The sequence below is a fragment of the Pseudonaja textilis genome, chromosome 10, assembly GCF_049901715.1.
Source record: "Pseudonaja textilis isolate UNSWEBS1 chromosome 10, rPseTex1.2, whole genome shotgun sequence".
Lineage (NCBI taxonomy): Eukaryota > Metazoa > Chordata > Lepidosauria > Squamata > Elapidae > Pseudonaja > Pseudonaja textilis.
In genome coordinates this window covers 16368136-16392223 of record NC_141999.1, presented here as the reverse complement: position 1 = coordinate 16392223, position 24088 = coordinate 16368136, and the positions used below count along the sequence as shown (strand labels likewise).

General features: G+C 42.7%; 1 protein-coding gene across 2 annotated transcripts in view; it reads right to left on the bottom strand.

Moving 5' to 3' along the window:
* The window catches only part of LUZP1 (leucine zipper protein 1), a 67208-nt gene that overhangs the window by 12890 nt on the left and 30230 nt on the right, over window positions 1-24088 (bottom strand). For both annotated transcript variants that reach the window (XM_026702410.2, XM_087939880.1), the window contains one exon: window positions 4984-8243. In XM_026702410.2, coding sequence (XP_026558195.2) covers window positions 4984-8142 — 3159 coding nt within the window. In that variant the 5' untranslated portion in view covers window positions 8143-8243. The remainder of the gene's footprint in view (window positions 1-4983; window positions 8244-24088) is intronic.

Genomic DNA, 24088 nt, shown 5'->3' with positions numbered 1-24088 from the left:
ACCATTCAGCACAAACAGAAGAGGATTTAATTTAGCTCTTTCAGCCTCTAAGAGGCAGCTTTCCAAATACAATTAATAAATAAAGGCTGGAGAACCACAGCTCTTTTGGAGCAGTTTCCATTGAAAAGGTTTGACTTGGAGAGGACAGCACAAAAGGGGAACAAAAATGCAATCCTGGAGATCGGATACTATGGCGGCTTGCCTAAACCACCATCTATGGGAGAATTTATCTCGGGGTCCTTCTAGATCTCCGAGAGAAATTCCCCCATAGACCATGATCGGTTGAGACATTCAGATTTGGATAGAGAGGAAGGTCGACCTTCATCCAAGTTTTTATAGAATCCAAAGCGTTGACATGTTCCTAAGGACAGGAAAAGGGGCCAAGGAAATGCTTGTTGCTGTGAGCAAGAAGCACACAATGATGTAACAGCTGAAGGAGACTTGTGAGATTCTGGACAAGAAAATCCACCCTCGGATTCTTGGAAAATCAGCAGGTTATAAAATGGAATAAACAAGAACCTTCCTAACAATGCACGATTTCTCAACAGGAATTGTGCTTCCTGCGGAGCTGTGTGGTACATCCTTATATGGACTGCTGGTGAGCTGCATTGCACCATATGCTGTGGGCCACTGGCCTTTCGGTGTCACGACAGGAACCCGTCCTTTGAAAGGGTAGCAGGGCCACGACAAAAGAGCAAGGGAAGAAATAGTCTTCCTTCAATTAGATTTTAATTCCTTTTTTTTTTTTCTTCTGTTCTTGGAAAGTGACTGGACTAGGCCCTTGCAATTCACTTGGCAAGGCTTTTCAGAAATGGTTTGTCATTGCCTCTTTCCTAGGGCTGAGAAAAAGAGACTGGCCCAAAGTCACCCAACTGGTTTTTCATGCCTAAAGTGGGACTACAACTCAAAATTCTCCTAGTTTCTAGCCTGATTCCTTAAGCTCCACACCAAACTGCCTCTCTTTTAATTAACTGAACACTGTACAGTGAATGAGACAACTCCCAAATCTTTAAAATTTGAAAGTAGCTTCCAAGTACTCAAGAGTCTCTGGAAGATGGGGCTGCCAGCCTGGGGTGCGAGGTTGGGTTTATAACTGACCCATAAACTGAGCTGTTAGGCCTTTTGTATCTGTTGCAATTTGATTCCAGTTACACAACACAAACAAAGTAAGACTTTGGAATGTGCTACTTTTAGAATCCTGGCATTATTATGTTTATCTGATTCGGCTGGTTTTCATGTAGCTTATTTTCCCAAGCCAAAGTTCTCATCGCTCTTATTTTATTTTTATCATCGCCCAGCATTAAGTCAGTAAGTTCCAGGAAGATCAGGAGGGAAAATGAACACTATAAAATAAGACGGCACTGATAGGAACTCTTGAAAGAATCAAAGGGCATCCAATGCAAAGGGGCCAATATAGGCAACAGCAAGCATTTTGTGATGGATTTAAGTTAATAGAATTAAGTTATGAGCTGGGGTGGCGCAGTGGTTAGAGTGCAGTACTGCAGGCTACTTCTGCTGGCTGCTTGAAATTTAGCAGTTCAAATCTCACCAGGCTCAAGGTTGACTCAGCCTTCCATCCTTCCAAGGTGGGTAAAATGAGGACCCAGATTGTTGGGGGCAATAGGCTGACTCTGTAAAACCACTTAGAGAGGGCTGTAAAGCACTGTGAAGTGGTATATAAGTCTAAGTGTGATTGTGAGGGAGGGAGGGAGGGAAGAAGGAAGGAAGGAAGGAAGGGGAGAAGAAATGAAGCTATAGTGCCGTGGTTAGAATGCAATATTGCAGGCTAATTCTACTGACTGCCAGGAGTTTGATCTTAATGGGGCTCAAGGTTGACTCAGCCTTCCATCCTTCCGAGGTGGGCAAAATGAGGAACCAGACTGTTGGGGGCCATAGGCTGACTCTGTAAACCGCTTGGAGAGGGCTGTAAAGCACTATAAAGCGGTACAGAAGTCTAAGTGCAGAGGTGGTATTCAGCCGGTTCAGACCAGTTCTAGTGTACCAGTAGCGGAAATTTTGAGTAAAATCCCACCTCTGGCTGGCCCTGCCCACCCACACCTGCCCTTTCCTGTCCTGTATTCCCTTGTTTTTTAGCTCAGCTGATTCACACGCCAGAGCGGATTGCCGCGCCTCAGCTGAGCTTAAAAAAAACAGGTCACCTCACTAGCGTTGACACAGAGGGCACTTTTTGAGTGCTGTGTGCGCATGCGCGTGTGAAGTGCTTTCTCATAGAAACAGTAGGAAAAAATTTGGAATCCCACCACTGTCTAAGTGCTATTGCTATTAATAAAAGTATAAGAAATGATGGCAGCGCCTATCTTGCTTAAATTTTTCTGCATCAGACTCCTTTCATCCCAACAGGGCAGTCCAGCTAAACCTTTGTCAACTTTGTGCTTAGATTTGTGGACTCCAAATATCTAACTCAACCAACCAAAGACTAAAGAAGATTTCCCAGTTTAAAAAAAAAAAAACAATCCACAGTCACCCTGATCAGCCATACCATATCCCATCTCCTAGATTCTATTCTCCTTGATTTACTATTTACGATCCCTCCTCCATCACACTATAAATCAGCAAGCGTTCAATGCTTTCTAGGCATGGTCAATTGTCACACATGGAGAAGAATCATTCCAAAAGATCCCAAAGGATCCACACACACACACACACACACACACACACACCAGAGGGGAGAAAGGGGTAGGCAGGGTTGTGTGTGCCTGTGGTTACTTTACATCTGCGTAAAATTAAGCAGCTGAGAACTGCAGACATAACTGATGCAAGGGCTATGCACTGTTGCAAATCCAGAGGGAAAGGGGCACTTTGGGCTGTACGCCAGCTTGAATGTGGCCCCTGCCTTCAACTCTTTGAAACAGCCGTGTATTCCCCTGGCTGCCTTCTGCAAAATGCTGAGAAAAGACACACCCTACATTCGCACCTCCAAACAACGTCTTGCCCTGACAATCTGAAAAGAACAAATTAACGGCCCACATTCAGAACAGGAGCTTAAGCAAACTGACCTATAACTCACAGAAAAAGGCAGACATAGAGTAAGATGTTCGGAGGAAACCACTGACATTTATGTACATGTGGGTGAATTTATTAGTCAGAGTACAATGGGAATAAATTTTTTTAAGGCTGCCTTTTTAAAAAACTTTTTTCTTCCTCTTATTTTTTTTTTCTTGGCTCTTCCATTTTTGTTTTCTGTTTAAATGATCGTGTCCATTTATCCTTTTGATAACAATAGTCAGCATATTAATATTGTGTTCAGGGTTTTATAAAGTTCTCCATGGAGAGGTTTTTTTTTAGATGATAGAATGAACTCTGTTCCACATCATCAATTAATTAATGGAAATCATGAACTTTCAAATTTCATCACAATTGTAAACTTACTTTCTGTTTGCTATTTTGTTTTGTTTATCCACTGTGTTTATGTTTCATTTTCTTCTTTTAGTAGCTATTTATTCTTTTTAATATTTCAGTAAATAAATCAAAAAGGGGGGGGGGGTGGCACTCTACCTAATGTTAAAATTAGACCACAATACCAATCTGTTTCCAGTATGCCCTGCCAATAAAATTGAAACAAATGTGTACCATATCAGAGATATAACAAGATCCATGGACTAATTCCTCCTGGCCCTTAATATAATTGTGGGGAAATTCCAGGCTATCCATGGGAATATAGGAAGGATCCAAATATCTAGAAATGAATCAAGGGGTAGCTGAAATGTCAACTGTAGGACAAGCCCTTTCACTGCTGTTCAGTTCTGTCCCAGTTCCAAGCACAGTGCAAGATTTAACATTTAAGGACAGGGGAGAAAAATCAGCAGTTTGTGGAAGACATCTGAATGAAAATTAACCAACTGTTGAGTTTGCGGCACAAATGAAGACGAACAGATTGTTGGAAAAGGCAAATATCTTCCCCTCCCTTTGAGGTACACAGAGATCTTGCTGCCCCCCTTTTTAACTCCTCTTGAAATTGTTGTAATTCATATCCTTGTCAAAGTTATGTTGCAGATGGAACGTAAGGTATGCAAACTTAATGGATGAAAATTGCAGGGTATAAAAAAAAATGTTGTACATAAACGCCACTATCAAATACATGGTAGACATTGCCATATCAGCAAAGCACCCAGACTCCGGGCGGCATGAAATGGATGATGATTGGGTAATTTCTATCTAATGGAGTTATACAGACACATTCTAAGTACCCCTCATATTTGCACAGGAATTGCATTTAAACTCTCCTGTAGGGCAAGGCGATCAGTAGAAATACGTTAGTAGAGAAGTTGAGAAATTTATAGCATTCAATCAGTCGGATGCACAGACGCCCATTCCGGTAGTCCTTGACATATGACCACAATAGAGCCCAAAATTTTTGTTGCTAAGTGAGACATTTGTTGCATGAAATCTGCCCCATTTTATGACCGTTCCTGCCACAGTTGTTAAGTGAATCACTGCAGTGGTTAAATTAGTGACACTTAATTAGTGTTAAGTAAATCTGGCTTGACTTTGATTTGTCAGAAGGTCGCAAAAGGAGATTCACATGATCCCGGGACACTGCAACCATCATAAATATCAGTCAAGTTGCCAAGTGTCTGAATTTTGATCGTGTGGGGATGCTGTAACAGTTGTAAGTATGAAAAGTGGCCATAACTCACTTTCTTTCAGTCTCGTTGTAACGTTGGTCACTAAACGAACTGTCGTAAGTCAAGGACTACCTGTAATAGGTGATTAACACTATTATCAGAAAGGATGGTGAGATGGTTCTCTTGTTTAAAGCAGGGGTCTCTAACCTTGACAACTCTAAGCCTGGTGGATTTCAATTCCCAGAATTCCCCAGCCAGCAAGTTTGGAGACCCCTGCTTTAAAACAAAGCTTTGGGCCCCAGAAAACGGTAATTTCCCTTTTTTATAAACAGTCCCCTCCCACCTAAATTTAACAATGCAGTTATTTCAGAACAAAAGGAATTGACGTCGCACTTACTGGCATTACGGTGCAATTCCAAGAGGAAGCGCTCACAAAATCATTGACGCAGCTCTTCTGGTTTAGCATCTCCGAGGCGCTCAAGTTACTTTTGGTCCTTCTAGAGTCTAATTCTGGAGTGTTCCAAGAATTGGACCCGGCACTCGCCCTTCTGGAATTCTGCTCAATCGCGTAGATGCGTGCTGTGGTCCCTTCTGGTTTAGAAGGGTCAGTAGATGACCTACATGGAGTCCGAGGATTGACATGTTCAACCTCTTTGGCGAGAGAGTCTTCCAAAGAACGCAATCCTCGCCTGGTCCGCCAGGAGCTTCTCACCGTGACGTGCTTGGCCTCGGAAGAGTTTGTCGCCAGAGTACTGTGACTCTTCCAACTGATTGTTTCCGTGGGGGGGTCACTGTTTCTTTCGGTGGTGTCCGAAGGCCTTATTGTAATACTACTTTTGGAGATGACCGTTTCTACTCGGCTTCTCAGAACAGCCTCTCCGTTTTTCTCAGTCTCTGGTAACTTCAAGGTTATACTGCTCTTGTTAAGGGAGAAGTCATTAGGAATACTGGTTGCATCGGCTCCTGGAGAAAATTGACGTGGAATGGCTTGCACTGTTGCCTGCAGCTGTTCCTTTGTAGGGTCCATGATGCTGCTCCTTGGAGTCATTGGCTCAGATGGGTAAATGGTGATACTGCTGGTCATTTTATGTGCCACTGTCTTACAGGTGGGAGGCGGTTTCTCACAGCTGGTTTCCGGACCAGAACCCACCCCGCCCATGACTTCCTTCACATCTTTTTCCACAATAGCAGGTTTGATGATAGCTTTGGAGCGTAGAGCTTCTCTCGGACTAAAAGGCCGTCGAGATTTCAAGCCTGACATCGCACCAGTTGGTGTCGCTTTGGAGGGTCTACTGAGGTCTTCTTCGCTGCTAGCATGCCTATCGTTTTCAAAGGAAGACGTGTGAATGGATCCCCTGGAGGTTGGGAATTCTCGGGAAGCGGCCTCTTTTCTTATTCCGAAGTCTAAAGTAGCAGAGATATTTCCAGTTCTGCTTGTCCCTTCCTCAATGCCAGATTTCTCAATCCAGCTGGGATTGGCAGCTTTGGACCTTGTTGCTTTTAGGTCCAAATTGTTGCAGTTTACAGTCGAGAAAAGAGTTTGGTCTGTTTCCCCTTTTGGAGGAGTTGGATGATACTGCAAGGTATCTTCTTGGCTTTTCGAAATGAGCCAAGGCTTCGATAAAAGAGGAGGTTTTGTCACTTCAGGTGGTGAGTTTACAGGCTCTCTATCTTGGAAATTGACTATCTTTTGAGAGTCCTCTTCCAAATGCTGCCTGCGAGCTGAAAATGTAGTTTCCATCTTCGAGCTCATGAATTCAGAAGTTGGGGTTTCTCCAGAGGGATGCTGCCCGTAGGACAAAGCAGCACCATTGGGTGGCCCACCATTAGCTTTGGAGGTGTGAGTCTCAGTTGTAAGAACCAGTGGTTCTGTGGCAAGCATCTTCAGTCCCCTTTCAGAAGGAGATCCTGTGAGTTCTGGTTTGCTGGGCTGATCTTCAAGTTCATCAGGTTTAACATGATGGGCATCGTTCAGTGATTGAGGTCCTTTTTCAACTTTATTCCTTGTGGTATTTTCATGTTTGGGTTTTGGAGAGGCCTTCCAAGATTTATGCTCCTGGGCTGCAGGTGGATAACGGCTAAGCACTGAAGGCTGTTCCCTAGATTTCTTCACTTCAGTGGCAGAAGTGCTGTTGTCTTTCAATGGAGAACTGTTCACACCTAAGGTGGGTTTGTCTTCTACCCGTTTAGCATCAGTCGATAAAGAGTCTAATAAGGTATATGTGCCAGATGTTTTGGCTGCCCTTCTGCTGTTCATATTAGGGCTTGTAACTCGCTTGCTACTTTGGCCGTAACTTTCATTATTCAATTCTCGATTGCGTAGCCTCTCCCGCCGGTGTTGAGGTGAAAGTTCCCGTGACTTATGTTTAGAAACTGCTGACTCGGTTGTAACAATTCGATGCTTGGGTCGGTCATGCTTAACTCGGCTGGGCACACTCACTTCCTCCATCTCTGCTTCACCGTTCTCCAGCTCTTTCTGCTTTTTCACCTGTATTTTTATTTCCTCCAGCTGGCCCACGAGGATCTTATTCTTATTCTGTTCGCTCAAGTAGTTGTCGTGGAGGTCATTGTTTTTGGCTCTTAGGGTTTTAAGCTCCTCTTCTAAAGACTCAAAATGTTTCATTTGGCTCTTCAGCTTCTCAATTTCTTGATTGAGGTCCCTCACTTTGTTGTCTTCTTGGTTTTTATTCTTCTGGTTTTCCGATTTGTTTCGAGTTTCGTTTTCCACGTGTTTTAGGTAGTCCAAGCTGGCTTTTCTCCTGGTTTCTTTTGAGGATAGCGCTGAAGTTGTCAAGTCAACCTCAATCCTCAGGTCATTTCTGTCAATTATACTGTTGGATGATCTCTCCAGCAGATTTGATGCATTGCGCGTTTGGTCAGACCGATTCAGTTTATTATTCTGCTCCAGCTTTAGGGTGAGCTCTTGGATCAGCTTTTCACTCTGCTTCTCCTTTTCGGTGAAATGTTTTCTTTCATTGACGAACATGAGGGCTAAAGATTTCAATTTGTCCAGTTCATTCACTAAGGTTTGCTCTGTTTTATCCAGCCGGTCTTCTGACTGTTCCAGTTCTTTCACTTTCGCCCGAAGGATTTCCAGTTCTGTTGAAATCTTCTTGGTCAGGTTTTTCTCCTCGTTGAGGCTGAGGCAAAGCTGAGTACAGTCGTTCTTACTCCGACCAAAGGCTTCCTCCAGTTTCTCCAGCTCAGCCATTCGCTTCTGGAGCCTCTCGATTTCGGATTTCAGCTCTCGGGTGAGGCTCTCCTCTTCCTCAAGCTTGCTTTTCATCAGGTGGCAGAGCTCCTCGGCCTTTCGGATCTCCTCGTCCTTGCCTTCTATTTTCAAAACCCGCTTTCGCAGGGTTTCCACATCAGCCAACATGCTGGAATTGCTGCCTTCCGCTTGGATCACTTTATCCTGCAAATCTAACAGTTCGTCTTCTGCTTTCTGGAGATTTCTTGTTGCTTCCTCTAACTCATCAAGGCGGCGGCTGAGACTCTGAAGTTTGAAGCGCAAATGTCGATTGGAAGTCTCTTTATAAGACGAGTAGTCAGCCATGTTTGCCCCTCGGTTTATTTCCCTTTCCTGTGTCTTAAACAAAATGTGATGATTGGTTGGTACTTTTCCTTGATTTCATAAGGCTCATAGAGAATCGGCACCTAAAAAAGAAAAAGAAAGAAAGAAGAAAGTCAATGCAAAGAATGTGACTTACTTTAGTTTTTCTTTTCAAGCTCCATGATTGAGTTTGCTTTGATTGGAAGGAAGGAAACTCATCAATGGTCTCAGGAGGATGATTCATTACATTTCTGAGATAGGACTGACAAAAGCTAAATCTAGCAGTCAACTTGATGGCTGTAAGGCTGGGGTTTTCAACATCAGCCAGCTGAGGAATTCTGGGAATTGAAGTCCACAAATCATAAAGTTACCGATGTTGAAAACCCCAGCCTTAAGGCACACCAGCTTAAAGAAAAATACTTCGTCTTCTAACAATTGGAATATCCCCAATCCTGTAAAAGTTCCAAATTTAACAAAAGAAATAGCAGAGATAATTCTTAGAAATGGTGTGTGAAGAACCAAAAAGGCATTCTCCACCACCACTGCCACCCCGTCCATTTTGGCATGGGTCCTGGAACACAGAGTACAGAGTACCAATATGGCTCTTGGCACAAACAAACAGAAGCCCCACTAATTTATTCTACAGCAGAGGTATCAAACTCGATGTCATTGAGGGCCACATCAGGGTTGTGTATAATCTTGGGGGGGGGGGAGGTGTGGCCAGCTTGACATCAATCATGTTGTGGGGGCTGCCAGTGGCAGCCCAAGTGCTCTGCCAGAGAAAACGGGTTCCTGACCTCTGTTTTCGGCTGCGATGGTCTCTTGCAACCCTCTGCCAGAGAAAACATAGCTCGGGAGAGCCAGGTGCACCCCATTTTGGGATGAAAAACCCCTAAAGCAGCCTGCATTCTTGGAGCCCAACCTCTGTAAGGGTGAGCAAAGGGTACCCTGCTATGACCCAAAGGCAGAAATGATGGCATAGTGTCCCTAAGAGGGTCAAGGATGAAAACGAAAGAAGAAAAAAAACAAGTTGACGATATCACACACTTTTAAGCAAGCCAAAAAATATCCTCCTGTATCCTCTTCTCCTTGGCCAGCTGAATCCTGATGCCATCTGGTTGCAAGGAAAACCCCGTTTATACCCCAAGCCCAACCTCTTGTGACGTGAATCTCCCACAGTCCTATTACATGGTTCCCACCCAGCAGATATCCTTTTCCAGAGGGTTAGTTCACTTCCTTTTCCTTTCCTACTGAATTACTCAGCCTTGTTTTTTTAAAAAAAAAAAAACGGGCAAGAGAGCATTTTGTAGATTTGAGACAAGGAGTCCAACACGATTTGGAGGCAGGGGCTGGTATCTCTGACAGGTTGTAGAATACTTGGACTTTGCCCATGGAACTGAAATGATCATCGGAACAATTACAAAACAGAAAGAAAAACCAAGGCAGGAAAAAGCCTGGGATCATTACAACTTCCATAGGTTGGTGATAAAGACAAGCTTTTATTTTTCTTGTTTTCTTTTGCAAAATCGTCCCAGCTTCAAGTATGGAGCTACTCTAGAGCTAATCTCCATAGACCAACAATGGAATTTACTATATCCTTAATACAAAACACTCAGCCAGGTTGGTTACAAACCGATTGGTTCTTTGAGTCCAAGGCATGATACAAATCCAGAATGTGGCTTCAATTCAATAAACAGGCAAAGCATTTTGTATGAAACAACCACTGTAAGATGGCTTTTCTTATTCCTAACTCTATGCTAGGTTCAAATATCACACTAACCCACAAAAGGCATTTGTTTGGTTTTGGGTTAGCAGACCTATGAATCGAGCACAGTGTGTAAAATATTGTTTGTGGTTTAGTATTATGTCAGAATTAGATCACTGTGGCTTGTTCAGACCAAGCACAGTGGGTCTAACAAGGCAATATTTTAAAACATGTTTGCTTTTCCCAATATTGTTACCAAGTCTGTGGGCCTTCAGACACTATTGATCTATTATCCTAGCATAGCCAGCGATGAAAGAAGTGGAAATTGTTGTGATGGGATGTTTTACTAACCCCGGGAAAGCAGAAGAGGAAACAAGAAAGTCCAGTTGCCTTTTGGAAAAAAGCACCTTTGGGCAAGACCATTGCAAGAGACAACTTGGGCCAAGGCAATGGGGAGGCTTATCGGGAGAAAGAAACTTAAAGTAACTACACCTCAATTACGTTAGGTATAACCTGAGCAGGACAATCTCCTTGATAAGCTGTCAAGTCCCAAAGGTTCTTTTTCAGGAGGCAACTGGACTTTCTTGTTTTTCTTTGAAGGACATTTGGCTTCTCATCCAAGAAGCTTCTTCAGCTCTGACCGGATGGTAGTGGGGAATGGAAGGATTTATATTCCTTGCAGACAGCTGGTCATTTGCATTCTTTTAGAGAGTTGTTGAGGCCACTTGGAGGTTTATCTGTCCCCTCAGGGTCACCTGAGTAGTGCAAATGGGTGTGGAGGTTTCTTGGAACTGCTGAAAGGATTGTGTTGTAGACTGGAGATAGATCATGTTGTATCCCCCCTACCCTGTTGAGAGAGGGCTGTTCAATTTTGACAGAGATGATCTCTTGGACTCTCTTTTAAACCAGAGGTCCTCTGTCCAAAATGTGGTCTTCAAAAGAATAGCTTTTGTCTTTTAAATGCAATAGCAGTAGCAACAGCACTTAGACTTATATACCGCTTCACAGTACTTTTACAGCCCTTTCCAAGCAGTTTACAATCAGCATATTGCCCACAACAGTCTGGGTCCTCATTTGACCCACCTCGGAAGGATGGAAGGCTGAATCAATCTTGAGCCTGGTGAGATTTGAACTGCCAAATTGCAGGCAGCCAGCAGTCAGCAGAAGTAGCCTGCAGTACTGCACTCTAACCACTGTACCACCATAGTGCAGATGGACGGCTGAATCTTGTCCTGATCGGTTTGTTCTCCTATCTTGTGCCATACTGTCAAGGTTGTGTTATATTATTCTCCTGGTAATAAATATCTTCCAGCAATCCAAATATTCTTGTATCCTACATTTGCCAGCCTCAAAGAACTTGGCCACCGTAGTTCAACCATGGTTATTTGTGTTCACAAGGCTATTTAGCTCTTGACCCACACACAAGATCATACTTTTTATGATTATAGCTGGTCAGGGAATTCTGGGAATTGAAGTCCGTGAGTCTTAAACTTGCCAAGGCTGGAAAACTCTTAGTCCAACATCTTATTTCTCATTATGGCCAAATGACCGCTTCTATGATGCATGTGAAAAGAAGAGAGAGGCACATCGCTCCCTTGCCATTCTTCTCCTGCAACTGGTTTTTGGAACTAGGCTGCTCACAACCTGAAGGTAAGATTGAGTCTTTGAGACATAATAGCCCTTAATAGACTTGTCCTTTGCGAATTTATCCAGTTCATTTTAAAGTCATCCATGTTCGAGGCTGTCATAGTGTATTCTGGCAATAAGGTCCTCAAGGTAATTTGTACCATGTGAAGAGGTGTTTTACCTTTGTTTGTTCTACATCTCCTTTCAATCAATGTCCCTGGATGACCCTATAACCACCTAACCACTTCCTTCTGGATCTTCCTCATTCCATCTAGGTCTTCCTCACAACCATGCAAAATTATCCTTCCTAAGCAAGGGGCGGGTGGGTGGGTGGTGGCTTCTTTTAATTTGATCAGCTGTTTCCACAGCTTTCTTTGCAGCCTTAGAAAAGGACCAGAAAATTGCACTAAAATACGAATGGCAATGCCCCACCTATTCAAGGGATGGATTCCCCATTTCTCCCACTAACTGCATTCCAATGGCAGCGGTTCCAATTATTGCAGAAAATTTAGGGTTGAAAGGGAACAGGGGTCCTTTTATCATAAATATTTATATGTTGCCTTCGTGTGGAGAAAAAATATTTAACACAGAAATGTTCAAAATAAAAAGGAGGGTGTGGAGATGATGAAAGCTCAGAGGGCAGGAACACTATAAACAGCCTTTCCCCGTTCCCTTCTTTAGTTTTATTTTTCCGCTGCTTTTTAACATTCTTTTTTTTATTGGGATAAACCAAACATCAACAAAACAATCAAGATAAAAAGGAAAAAAGGAGTTGTTTAAAAAAAGGGGAGCGGGGGAAAGAAGGACAAAAAGCAAACACTGGAGGAGGGGAAACACAGTTGTGGGTTTATGGGAACATACGAACACACACTTGTGGTCTTAAACAGATAGACCAAAAAAAAAAATTTTTTAAACATCTGCATCCAATATTTCTATCTGGAAAGACACTGGCACAGATGGAGTTTATCTACTAGAACGGCATTATTGCAAATAGTAAAAGATTTTTCTGTCTATTCTTGAGATGGTACTGCTGATCTTAAAACCAAAAAGATAGCTGAAGGTCAGCCTGACTTCGCCTCTGGAGTGTTATTTAGAAGCCAAGACCATGCCACTCCAGATGTTTGCTTCCCTTTTCAAAGGGGAGACTTTCTTGTCAGTCAGACAGGAATAGTGCTTTCCCCCCCACCCCTCGATAAACAGCAACCACGAAAGGTAGCTTTGAGATAAGTTAAATTAAAAATATAACATGGCCTCTCCCAGCTCCTTAGACCAGGAAGACTCAGCGTCTGATATCCTCAAGATGTTTTGGGTGAAACTTCCTCCAATGCTTTGCCATAAACTAGGCTGGGTTGAAGCCAATGGGGACTTCAGTCAAAAACATCTGGAAAATATCAGATGACCTTAGAATAGTCTTCCTTACCCTGATGCTTGGAAGGTAATTCTGTAGTTTACTGAAATGTCTTTGTATTGTAAAAATGAGAAGATGGAGCAATGAGGGCCAGTTTGGTCTAGTGGTTAAGGCGCCAGGTTAGAAACCAGGAGACTGTGAGGTCTAGTCCTGCTTTAGGGATAAAAAAAGCCAATTGGGTGGCTTTAGGCCGGTCACTTTCTCTCAACCCAACCCACCTCACATGGTGGTTGTTGTGGGCAAAATAAGAAGAGGAAGATGTGTTGTATAAGTTTATTGCCTTGAGTTATTTGTAAATAACCAGGTGGTGTACAAATAAATAAATGACTTTCGATATGGCCTAGATCGATGTTTTTCAAATTGTGCAAATTGAAGATGTATAGACTTCAACTCCCAGATTTCCATACTTTCTAAAGTTGCCTAGTTTGAAAAATGCTGCTCTAGGATTTAATAATATGCTAAAGGTTGAGCTAAATCTATATAAATATGTGGGTTTCCTTTAATTTTTGTTCGTTTTAATTGTCATTGTGCATTAAACTTTTCTAGTTGCATTATCACTGTATTGAGAAAGGAAGGAAGGAAATATAGCTAGAAATATATAGATTTAAAATCAGAAAAGAAAAATCTAAACTCCAGAGATTACACTTTTATAGGTCAATCAATGTTGCATTTAGTTACCAACTTTTTAGTGCCTTGAAATTCTTCTTCGTGATAAGAGTTTTTATTTAATTATGTTGCTTTGCTGAGTATTCTTCTAGTCCTCAAACTTAGCACCCTGAATAAGAGAGTGGAGAATTTTAGGAATGTAGACATATACAAAACTAAAGCCCCTGAGTGTTTCTGCTCTCATCACTTCCCAATTCTTTGTCCAGGAGCTTTATTTCTCATACACTAAGCTAAATTCAGCAGCTTTTGCTGACAGCATTAAGCACACAAGTTTACTGAGATTCGAGCAAATTTAGATTTCCTGATGATTTGCTGACCTTCTAAGCCAAGGGAAACGAAACAAAGAAAAAAGAAAAAACCATTAACACACTATGCAAATGATGCGTTCTGCTTCAGGAAGAAATTATCTTGTTTCGGCATGTCAAGGTAGGCAAGAAGAATAAGGAACAGAAAAGGGGAGGAGACATGAGAGATAAAAGCTTTCTTCTTTCTACACTATTTAGTAGTAAATAACGTTTTTATTAAGGCGCACACATAAATGCGAAGGACTAGAAACATGTTTCCATAGTACCTTCCTTGTGATCATTTCTTTATCTGTCCCTCTTTCACCAGTTCAAAGACTCCAAGTAGCTGGAACAGGCAATATAAGGTACAGCCATGGCCTCATGTTACCTTGCAATGAAAAATTGCATGGATGCTACCTAAATAACACATCAGAAAGGCTCCAAATACTCACATTAAGCTCCTTATGTCACTTTAGCTTCCAATGAGAAAATGACATTTTTGCATGCCATTTATACTGAAATTCTTAAACAAGAAGATTAAAAAAATAATACAAACTAATATAAAGTAACAGAAAAAAGAAAAAGAGAGAAAAGTGAAAAGTGATAGAAAAGGAAAAAGTTGAAGCAAAATAGAAAATAAAAAGATATAAAGTAGTGGCTTCTAATGTTGTTCACAACAAATACAAGTAGAAATACATTTTAACTTCTCTCGCTAAAGTTACAACCGATTACTCGCTTGCATTCTCTATTCTATCCAATCTTCAGAACGATTCTTTTTTTTTTTCATTTTTACACAAAATGACCATAAGAGGCTTCCAGACCCCAATAAATGTATGTAATATCTTTTCTGTAATCAAAGAAGTCAATTTGTGAAGTACAACCCAGAGGGAAAAAAAGAAAGGAAAAATTCTGGACTCTGAAAAAATGCTGACCAATCAAACTGTGAGCCAAATAAATCCACGCTATTGCCTGAAATGAACTCTTACAGAGCTGGGTCTGTTTAGGGCACTAAGTGCAGATCTGGGCCAAAGAGAAGACTGGTCACTAGCCAGCATACCAAGAAAAGATTGGTCGCTAACCAGCATACCAAGAGAAGGTGATCTCTAACCAGCATACCAAGAGAAGGTTGGTCGCTAAACAGTATAACAAGATTTTTAGTACAGAGCAAGGAAGAGAGAAAATAACTTGGATTTATATATTCCAATAGCAATTGTGCGATTTACACGTTAGTCCTTTCCCAGAGTCTTTGAATAGCACACAATCAACTTTCTGTAATAAAGAATTTCCATCCAGGCTTTGCTAGCAAGCAACCACAACACACACAGAATGTGCTGTCCCGCTTTCTCGCCCTCCAGATGTTAATTGCCTCTGAACAAGCAGGTCCATTAGCTATTGTGGCTAATCCTTGTCTCTTTAAGCCCAGGGCCACTGTCACATCTTCGGGGACTCCGCCAAGTATAAATACTTCCCGCAAACATTTGTTCCCACACACAACACTACTTAACTTAACCGCTGCCTTGAGAAAGTTCAAAATATTCTTAAAGATCCATCTCATCCTGAGCACCCTTTTTTTTGAACTATTACCATCTGGCAGACGGTACAGGATAATAAAGACAAGGACAAATAGGCTGAAAAACAGCTTCTATTCCAGAGCAATAACTATACTGAATTCTACTGTATAGTGCAATATTAATGCAATATCAGGGGGTTTCAATTCAATTGTATAGAATGCAAAGGATGTGTGTTTGTGTTTTATTTTTATAGCTATAATGTACATTGAAGATGGCATTTAATTTTGTGGTACGAGATTAATGACAATGACACTAGACTAGACACTAGACTAGACTAGACTAGACTAGACTAGACTAGACCAGACCAGACCAGACCAGACTAAACTAAACTTAGAAACAGCAGGAAGAACCTGAAGGCTGCTGTTTGTGGAGGCTGCTGTTTGTATGGCCATGTCCTCAAATTACAACTATTTGTTTAGCGGTTATTCAAAGTTACAATATCATTGAAAAAAGGGACTTACAGCTGATCCTCCCACTTACAACTGTCCCCAGGGCACCAAGGTCATGTGATCAAAATTCAAGTGTTTTGGCAATCAGCATGCCTTCATGAGACTTGTGGTATCCCAAAGTCACATTATCACTATTTTGTGACCTTCCCAGCCAGCTTCCACCAAGCCGAGACAATGAGGGAAGCTGGAATCACTTAATGACCACATGACTCATTTAACGATGGCAGGTTTTGCTTCATAAAGCTGGCAAGAGAGCTTGTAAAATTGGGAGCATCTCGCTAAACACCCCGCCTTGCTTAGCAACAGGAATGCTGCTCCCAACTGTGGTTGCACGTTGAGGAATTACCTGTGTGTACTTCAGTAGAATCCTCACAATCCATAAGGGTTACCCAGTCCTGTTGCTCTTCCAGCTCCCGGTAGGCTGCCGGATGATTTGTGTCAAAGGCCCTGCCCTCGCCTCCCAAGCTCATTGCTGAAATGTATAGCTGAGACGGAATATCAATAATGTTCCGTTTATAGACATTTATAACCACGCTAATAAAATGCAGGCTGAAATTAGCCAAGCCTTTCTGGAGAGTAACAGTTTATCCCATCAAGTTGCTTTTCCAATTTTATTGCTGAATTAGCCCGTTAATATTAATAAAACACAAACCGGATAGCCCCGGGGAAACTGAGAAGGTTAACTCTTTCATTTCCACATTGCAAAACAAACATGGACCTCTCTTTCTAAATCTGCCTTGAATTCATCTGGCTTTGGAACAGTGGTGGGATTCAAAAAAACTTACTACCAGTTATGTTGGCATGGCTTGGTGGGCATGGCAGGGGAAGGATACTGCAAAATCCCCATTCCCTCCCCACCCCCACTGACCTGCTTTCCAGCTCTGTTCTCCTGTGCAGAGCAACAAAAGAAGACCCAGCAAATCAGCTGTTACTTGGGAGGCAGAGAAGAGATGGGGGCAGGGTCAGTCAGAGGTGGGATTTGCCCGTACTCTAAACTACTCAAAATTTCCACTACCGGTTCTCCAGAACTGGTCAGAACCTGCTGAATACCACCTCTGTTTTGCATGGAAGGGCTGCAGACAGCCCCACCACCACCACCACCTCCTTGTTTACAGCATCAGGACACCACCAGCTTTGTTTCTTTTCAACAAAAGGAAAAGCAACATGGGCGTCCGGTGCAAAAAAATCAGGGACATTTGATGGGTTCAAAGCACTAAAGCAGGGGTTTAGAAATTGGAAATGTGAAGACCTGTGCACTCCAACTCCCAGAATTCCCCAGCTAGCATGGCTGGTTGAGGAATTCTGGGAGTTGAAGTCCACAGGTCTTAAAGTTGCCAAGGTTGGACACCCCTGCACTAAAGAATTTATTATTGCTTAACTATGCACAAGAATCTGGTCAAGTAACAGTCAAAACTGAATTGGTGCTAGATAAGTGTCAACTGAATTCATGGGGGTGGGGCTGGACTTGGGTTTCTTGTGGCTGCGCAATGATTCCAAACTGATGACATGTTTAACTCCACCTTCCAGCTCAACCTGCTCATTTCCTACAATGGGTGTGCGAAACCTTCACTAGTTTCTTTTAAAAGAAATCAATGTCCCTTTTTCCTGACCCAAACTTCCAGGTGGCTGCTGAATGTTGCTGCTGTTGTTGTTCCCCATCTTCATTGCTGATGCTGCCACACCCACTTTGCTTCTCAAAAGTGACCCAAAGCCATCTCCTTGATCAGTGAATCTAACCCAAACCTTGCTGAAATTCTCCATAAAGGCTGTCCTCAAATTATACCCACAATGGAACCCAACATTTATCTTGCTAAAGTAAGGCAGTTGTTAAATGAGCGTTAAGTGACTTGTGCCCCATTTTACGATCTTTCATGGTTGTTAAATGAATCTCCGCAGTTGTTAATTGAATCGCGTGGTTTCTTTTTAAAGCAAATCTGGCTTCCCCCATGGACTTTGCTTGTCAGAAGCTGGCTGGAAAGGTTCCAAATGGTGATCAGGTGACCCCCTGGGGGCAGTGCAACCTTCATAAATAAATGCCAGCGGCCAGGTACCTAAATTTTGATCACGTGATCTTGGGATGCTGCAATGGTCATTTAAGAAGTGTGATAACTGATCATGTAAGTCACTTTTTTCAGGGCCATTGTAACTTTGAATGGTCACTAAACGAATAGATTGTGTTTCTCCAAAAAGATGAGCCACCTTGAAAAGAAGTCCTGTCAAGTTTTTGAGTGCATGTGATCAAATTAAGCCCCACCCACAAAATTAACCCTAATTAAGACGCTCCCCACCCTGGGCTACAGGGGGTGGGGCAAGGCACACAGGTAAAAAAAATAAGCTAGGGTGGGGATGGGGGTGTGTGGAGCTGCCCTGCTTACCAGGCCTTACCCCGACACCTGCCTCGCCTTTCTTCTGTGGATGCTTTTTCTGCGGACGCTTGCTGCCAGTTGCATGCATCACTCTGTCCTTCATTTTGACTTCAGATGCCTGCCAGAAGACATCTGAAAGCGAAGCGGAGACTAGGGCGATGCGTGAAGAAGTGGGCCAGCAGCGGGCTCTTGCTGGGCAGGGCTGTTGGTGCCACTACCGCGAGGGGAGTCAATAATTAGAACACTCCAAAAGGAAGACCTAGCCGTTTTTTCAGGGGTCAAAAGAAAATAAGACCAGGGCTTCTTTTTGGAGAAACACAGTAAGTTGAGGGCTATCTGTAATGTCCTCAGAATGGACTAGGTTGGGGTTGGCATCCACTGGCTCAGGGCCCCTTATTCCTCTTTGCCCCATGTGTTTTTGCTAAGGCCCACGACAGGAATTGACTTTGAGTCTAAGGACAACCAGAAGTTATGACCTACAGGTTAGGAAACCTTGTTTAGCAGTTAATCAGGAATGCCACCGATTTCTGCTAAACTCTGAGTCACCTGGCAAATAGCTTCTTGAGTGAGTCCCCGGCCTGCCTTTGCATTCCAGGTTGGTGGCAGAACTTAATAATCAGCTCTGTCGAATCTTCCAGCACGTCTTTGCTTCTTTGCACACCCCTCCGGAACCCGGCTGCTTGGCTCGTAACATTGCGCACTTTTGAGTTATTGTTCTTGGATTTCCTCTTGGCATACGAACTCAACTTAGGAAAACAATGCCAGGGGCCCCTGGGTGAGTCAGCTGCAGGAGGCACAACATCTCATGTTGGTATGGCTCAGGACTCAAAAATATGCCAGTCGGGACCATTCAGGTTGGTGCGCAGGGTTCCTGGCAGCGCCACCCAACGGAAAGACCACAAACCCCAGCACAAAATTTAGCGCTGTGGAAGTCGGCATTTCATTCAGGATGTGTTCGGTTGGCTTCTCTGGGATGCCGCCAAAGAAATTCATGGAATTTGGCATCTGGAGTCAAAGTCGGCACGCAGAAACACCCAGTTTTCCTGTTTTGCTTTGTTTCTTTAAAAAAGGAGGGGAAAAAAACCTGGCTTGAAGCCTGCGCCATAATCTCTATGCCCAAAGCAAGCTCTGAATTTTATAATTCCTTTCCTCTCTAGCCTCGGAACTATCAGCCAAGTTAAGAATAGCCGCAGACATTTTAAAGCCAAGTGTTGCTTAATATGGGAAGCCCTTGCTAGGCAGATAGACTACTCCTGCAAAGTGGGTGCTGTGCAGAAAATCCGAGCCTATAGATCTGTCTGTTTTTCTCCTCTCCTGCCAAGGGTACATTCCTACGTTAGACTCCAAGTGCAATCTACTGGAGAACCCTTGCTAATCTCCCCATTTCTTTTGTTTTCATTCTCACTTGTGGAAACTACGTCTATTTTTCCCGCCGTGTTGTGGTCCATCTTAGGTTGCACGCAGGCCATTTTAAAAAAAAAACTCCCTCCTCTCAGCCAAGCTCGGTTGAAACACGCAGTTGGAATGGGCAACAATCCAGACTGAAGCATTACAGATTCACGGGCAAGTAGCTGTGTGAACCATGAATGCCACCGATGTGCATGAAAGGCCCAGCCACATTTCCCATCTAGTTCAGAATTCTGGAATGCAGAACAGGAAGTCTTAAGCATCCAGACAGTTCACAAATATGGACAAAAGGAAGACTCTCTCTCTCTCTCTCTCTCTCTCTCTCTCTCTCTTTTTCTTCTTCTATGCTCATTCATCAGAAACTGGTATTGTAGGAATGTTGCTTACAATTCCAGGGGCAATAAACAGCCAGCAAGTTGACTTACCGCTGAGAGGCCAGACCTGTACAAATTTGTCCACTCTCTTTTTAAAGCCTCTCTACAGGCATCTATCACCCCACAAACAATGGAAACAAATCCCATTGTTTAATTTAGCATCATATGAAGACGACTTTCTTGAATCCGCCCTCAAAAAAAAAAAAAAAAAAGAGTTTGTTTTTCCACTTTCCCCCATGATTTGACATACCTCTGTCATGTCTTCTTTTAATTGCCTTCAGTCTAAGCTTAAAAGCCCCAATTGTGGTCATCTTTCTCCATAAAGGATCTACCTCATCTCTCTACTCCTTTCAGTTGCTCTTTTTTTTTTTTTTTGCAATTTTTTTAGCTAGGTTTTCCTCTGCTGAGGAGGATGGGTTTGCAGTGGCTAATCCTTAGATGCCTGCTCAAAATTTGCAACCCTAGAAAGTCTTAGGGATTCTTGGCGGCCTCTGAGCTTGGTTGTTTTCTTACAAATGTTTCATTATCCAAACTAGGTAACATCCAAAGTGCTCATGTTTGGGTAACGAAATGTCTGCAAGAAAACAGCCAAGCTCAGAGAGCACCAAGGACCCCTCATTTCAACCGAGCTACCAATGTTCTCTTTTATTGGTACCTAGAAAGTCTTCAGAAGAACAATTTTTGCAGGAAGTCTCCTCAAGAACTGAACGTTAAGAATTCTCATGCTAGAATCTTAGGTGAGCTTCTAGGAGCTCAAAACCAAACTTTCCCCAGCTCCTTCATTGCCTTTGACCACATCACTGCTTCTTGGTCCAAAGAAAAAGAAACCATCAACAACGATGGCATCCCCTCCCTAAGAACACCTAAGCTCCCAGAAGGACGGGCAGGATAAGAACATGTCCAGAAGGCTTGCAGTGGGAAGTATCTCCCATAAGTCCTGTATGGAATTTCCTCTGGGAAATTTGCTTGCTTTAAAAACCATGAATTACTTTGTCCTTATGCAGTGATTTCTTCCCCTTCGCTGCAGGTTTTGAAACAGGGACTGGATAGTCACCTATCAGAGATGGTGTAGTAGTAAATGCTCCAGTCCTTAAGGGACTGAATTAAGAACCTTTTAGGTCTCTTCCAATTCTATAATTTGGGCGTATTAAATCCTGACGAATCAGAACAGAAGCCAGCCAGCAAGAATAAAAGCACAACACCTGTCTTAAGGACTTTCCTAAAGGGAAGCAGTGTGTGTGTGTGTGTGTGTGTGTGTGTGTGTAGGAAGATTGTGGAATACCTGGTGGAAGGTCTGCTCCCCCCAAAAACACATTCCCTAGGTCCCACAAAGGAGCAAAGCCAAGGGCAATTTCTTAGGACAAAGCCAAGGGCAATTTCTTCGCTCTGTTGTATGAATGCAGCAAACACAAAGTTCTCAGGTAAATTGGAAGAGCTAGTTCAGTGGGTTCCTCCCCCCCGCCCCCAAGCTTGCCAACTTTAAGATGTGTGGCTGGGGAGAATTCTGGGAGTTGAAGTCCGCACAAAAGTTGCCAAGTTTGAACTACATGGAGCTGGATTGTGGCTGATCTTGCCAAGGGTCCAGCAAACAGCCCTTACTGTGGGCAGAGTGAGAATTCAGGCTCTCCAAGATGAGGTTACGCCTGATGCTGAGTCACTCCAGAAGAAAGCATCTTGTCTTTCGCAGGGACAGGAACTGCCTGGTTTCTGACTTGAGGCAGAACTTGTCTGCAATTATTTTCCCTCAAGTGAGGAAAGGTAGTTTTTTAGGGTGGGGTTGGACTGAGATGGGTTCCAGGTCCTTCATTTGCCTATGATTTTTCCGAGGGACAAACCCTTTCAAACTTTTTTTTTTTCTCCAGTGCTCTAATGTCATTCTCGGATCCCACCTGAAGTCTTCAGGAATTGCTTCAGATGGAGAACTCTAAGGGAAAGACTTCCAGTTATTAAGCACTAACTCAGAAAAGGCTACTCCGGCTGGTGTTTTGCTTAAAACTTCCTCTTGGCTATCTCAGCGAGAGAACTGAGCCAGTTAACTCAACAGCATCAACGTGGGAAATCCACTCCATCTTTTTATCTCCATTAACAGGTCATCCTTGCTTTACCGCCATTTGTTTACTGACTATTCAAAGTTTCAATGGCACTGAAAAAAAAAGTGACTTGTGGCATTTTTCACACTTACAAGCATGGCAGTACTCCCATGATCACATGAAAATTTTTTGGGGACAGTTGGCAACTGACTCATATTTTTGATGGTTTCAATGTCCCAGGGATCAGGCGATCCCTTTTTGTGATCTCTTGACAAGCAAAGTCAATGGGGAAGCCAGGTTCACTTAACAATCCTGTTACAAACTTTACATCTGCAGTGATTCACTCAACAACTGTGTCAAAAACAAGGTCATAAAATGGGGCAAAACTCACTTAGCAATTGTCTTACTTAGCAACATAAATGTTGGGCTCAGAGGTGGTCATCAGTCGAAAATTACCTGTATTCCACCAGGTCATGACTCAACAACATCAAGGTGGGAGATCCATTTCATCATCTCCATATTTTCTCATGCACAGAATTCTCCTCCTTTTCCTTTGATTATCATCCCTCCTGGATTTCATACTTGTTATTCCCAACAGACTTTAGTGGGGTGTGTAATTAGAATTGCCATTCCCAAAATGATGGCTTTCTTTAAATAATGGTATCAACGTCACACAGAATTTCTGGGAGTCTGTTACGCTAACCTGTACCACAGGTAGCCTTTTATCCAGTCTGACAATGGAATCCTATGAATCAAAAGCCAGACCTATTCAGTCGAAGGGACTGGATCACTGCCTTAATTGGAATTGGAATATTAGAATATTCCTTATTGGCCAAGCGTGATTGAACACCCAAGGAATGTGTCTCCGGTGCCTAAGCTCCCAGTGTACATAAAAACAACGAAGTAGTAAGTTGTAGATCGTAAATCTGAAGATACAACAACAAAGGTTCTTGGCAGACCAAAATCTTTGTTGACTTTGCTTTATCAGATTTTTGCCAATTTATTTGCAACTGCTACAGAAGCTATTTTATTCTGATGTCACGTGACACATAAAGCAATCCCAACTAATTTTTGTCTTCTTCCTCCTCTGACCAATACTAAAGAACGTGTAAAAATCTGTTACAGAAATGTACTCCATTCATCAATGGACTGGAAGCTTAGGAGAGGGCTGTGAAAGGGACAGTGAACCACCCTATGTAGCCCTACTAGTGTGTCATTTTTAGTCTCTTGCAAGTGTGGTTTGTATTTTGAGACGTTCAGGAACATTTCCAGGGCAAAAATAAGTATTAAGTTATTATTGCATTTGCTTAAAAACCCAGAATGCTCCCCCCCAACAAGACAATGAGCATGTATCAGTATCATATAATAGTCAAGATATTGAATTGGAAGTTCTCAGTCCTTCTGTCTCAGCTCAACTAAAAATGAATGAGGGAGGGCTATGGATGTTGCCTTCAAATGAACAGGCAGAATATCAACTAGTAAATTAGTAAATAAAGAGCACCAAACATGGGGCCCTGGCCCTCCCATCTTCTGAAATGCAGCTTTTGACATATTGCATGATGCTTGAGAGAAGGTCAAAATATTGGCTTGTCTTAAATTATTTTTTAAAACAGCATTCCTTCAAAAATGACCAATCTCCCCACTTCCTCTTTGCCCTCCCCAGATCATAAGCACTCACAATTCCATTAGTATTTGGGTGCATTCCTACATGCATCCATGTTTGACAGAAGCTTCAAGTGATGTCACCATCTTACACATCTCGCAACACTTCAAGTGCACTATTTCTCAATGGAATGACATCCATTACTGGGAGTCAAGAAGTGGTGAGACATGAACAAACGCATGAATCAACCCCTTAATTACAAGCAATCCAGGACATTGTTGTTAAATCAAGATGTGAGTGGGTAGAAGTCATTACTCTATTCCTTGATGGATGAATATGGTGATCCCGCCCTTCAGCTGGCATTACCCAGTTACAACACCCTGAGTGCCCTGTTACGTGGGAAGAAAGCACAGCCAAGGATGCCATGTGATCATGATTTGTATGGAATGTCCTATATATC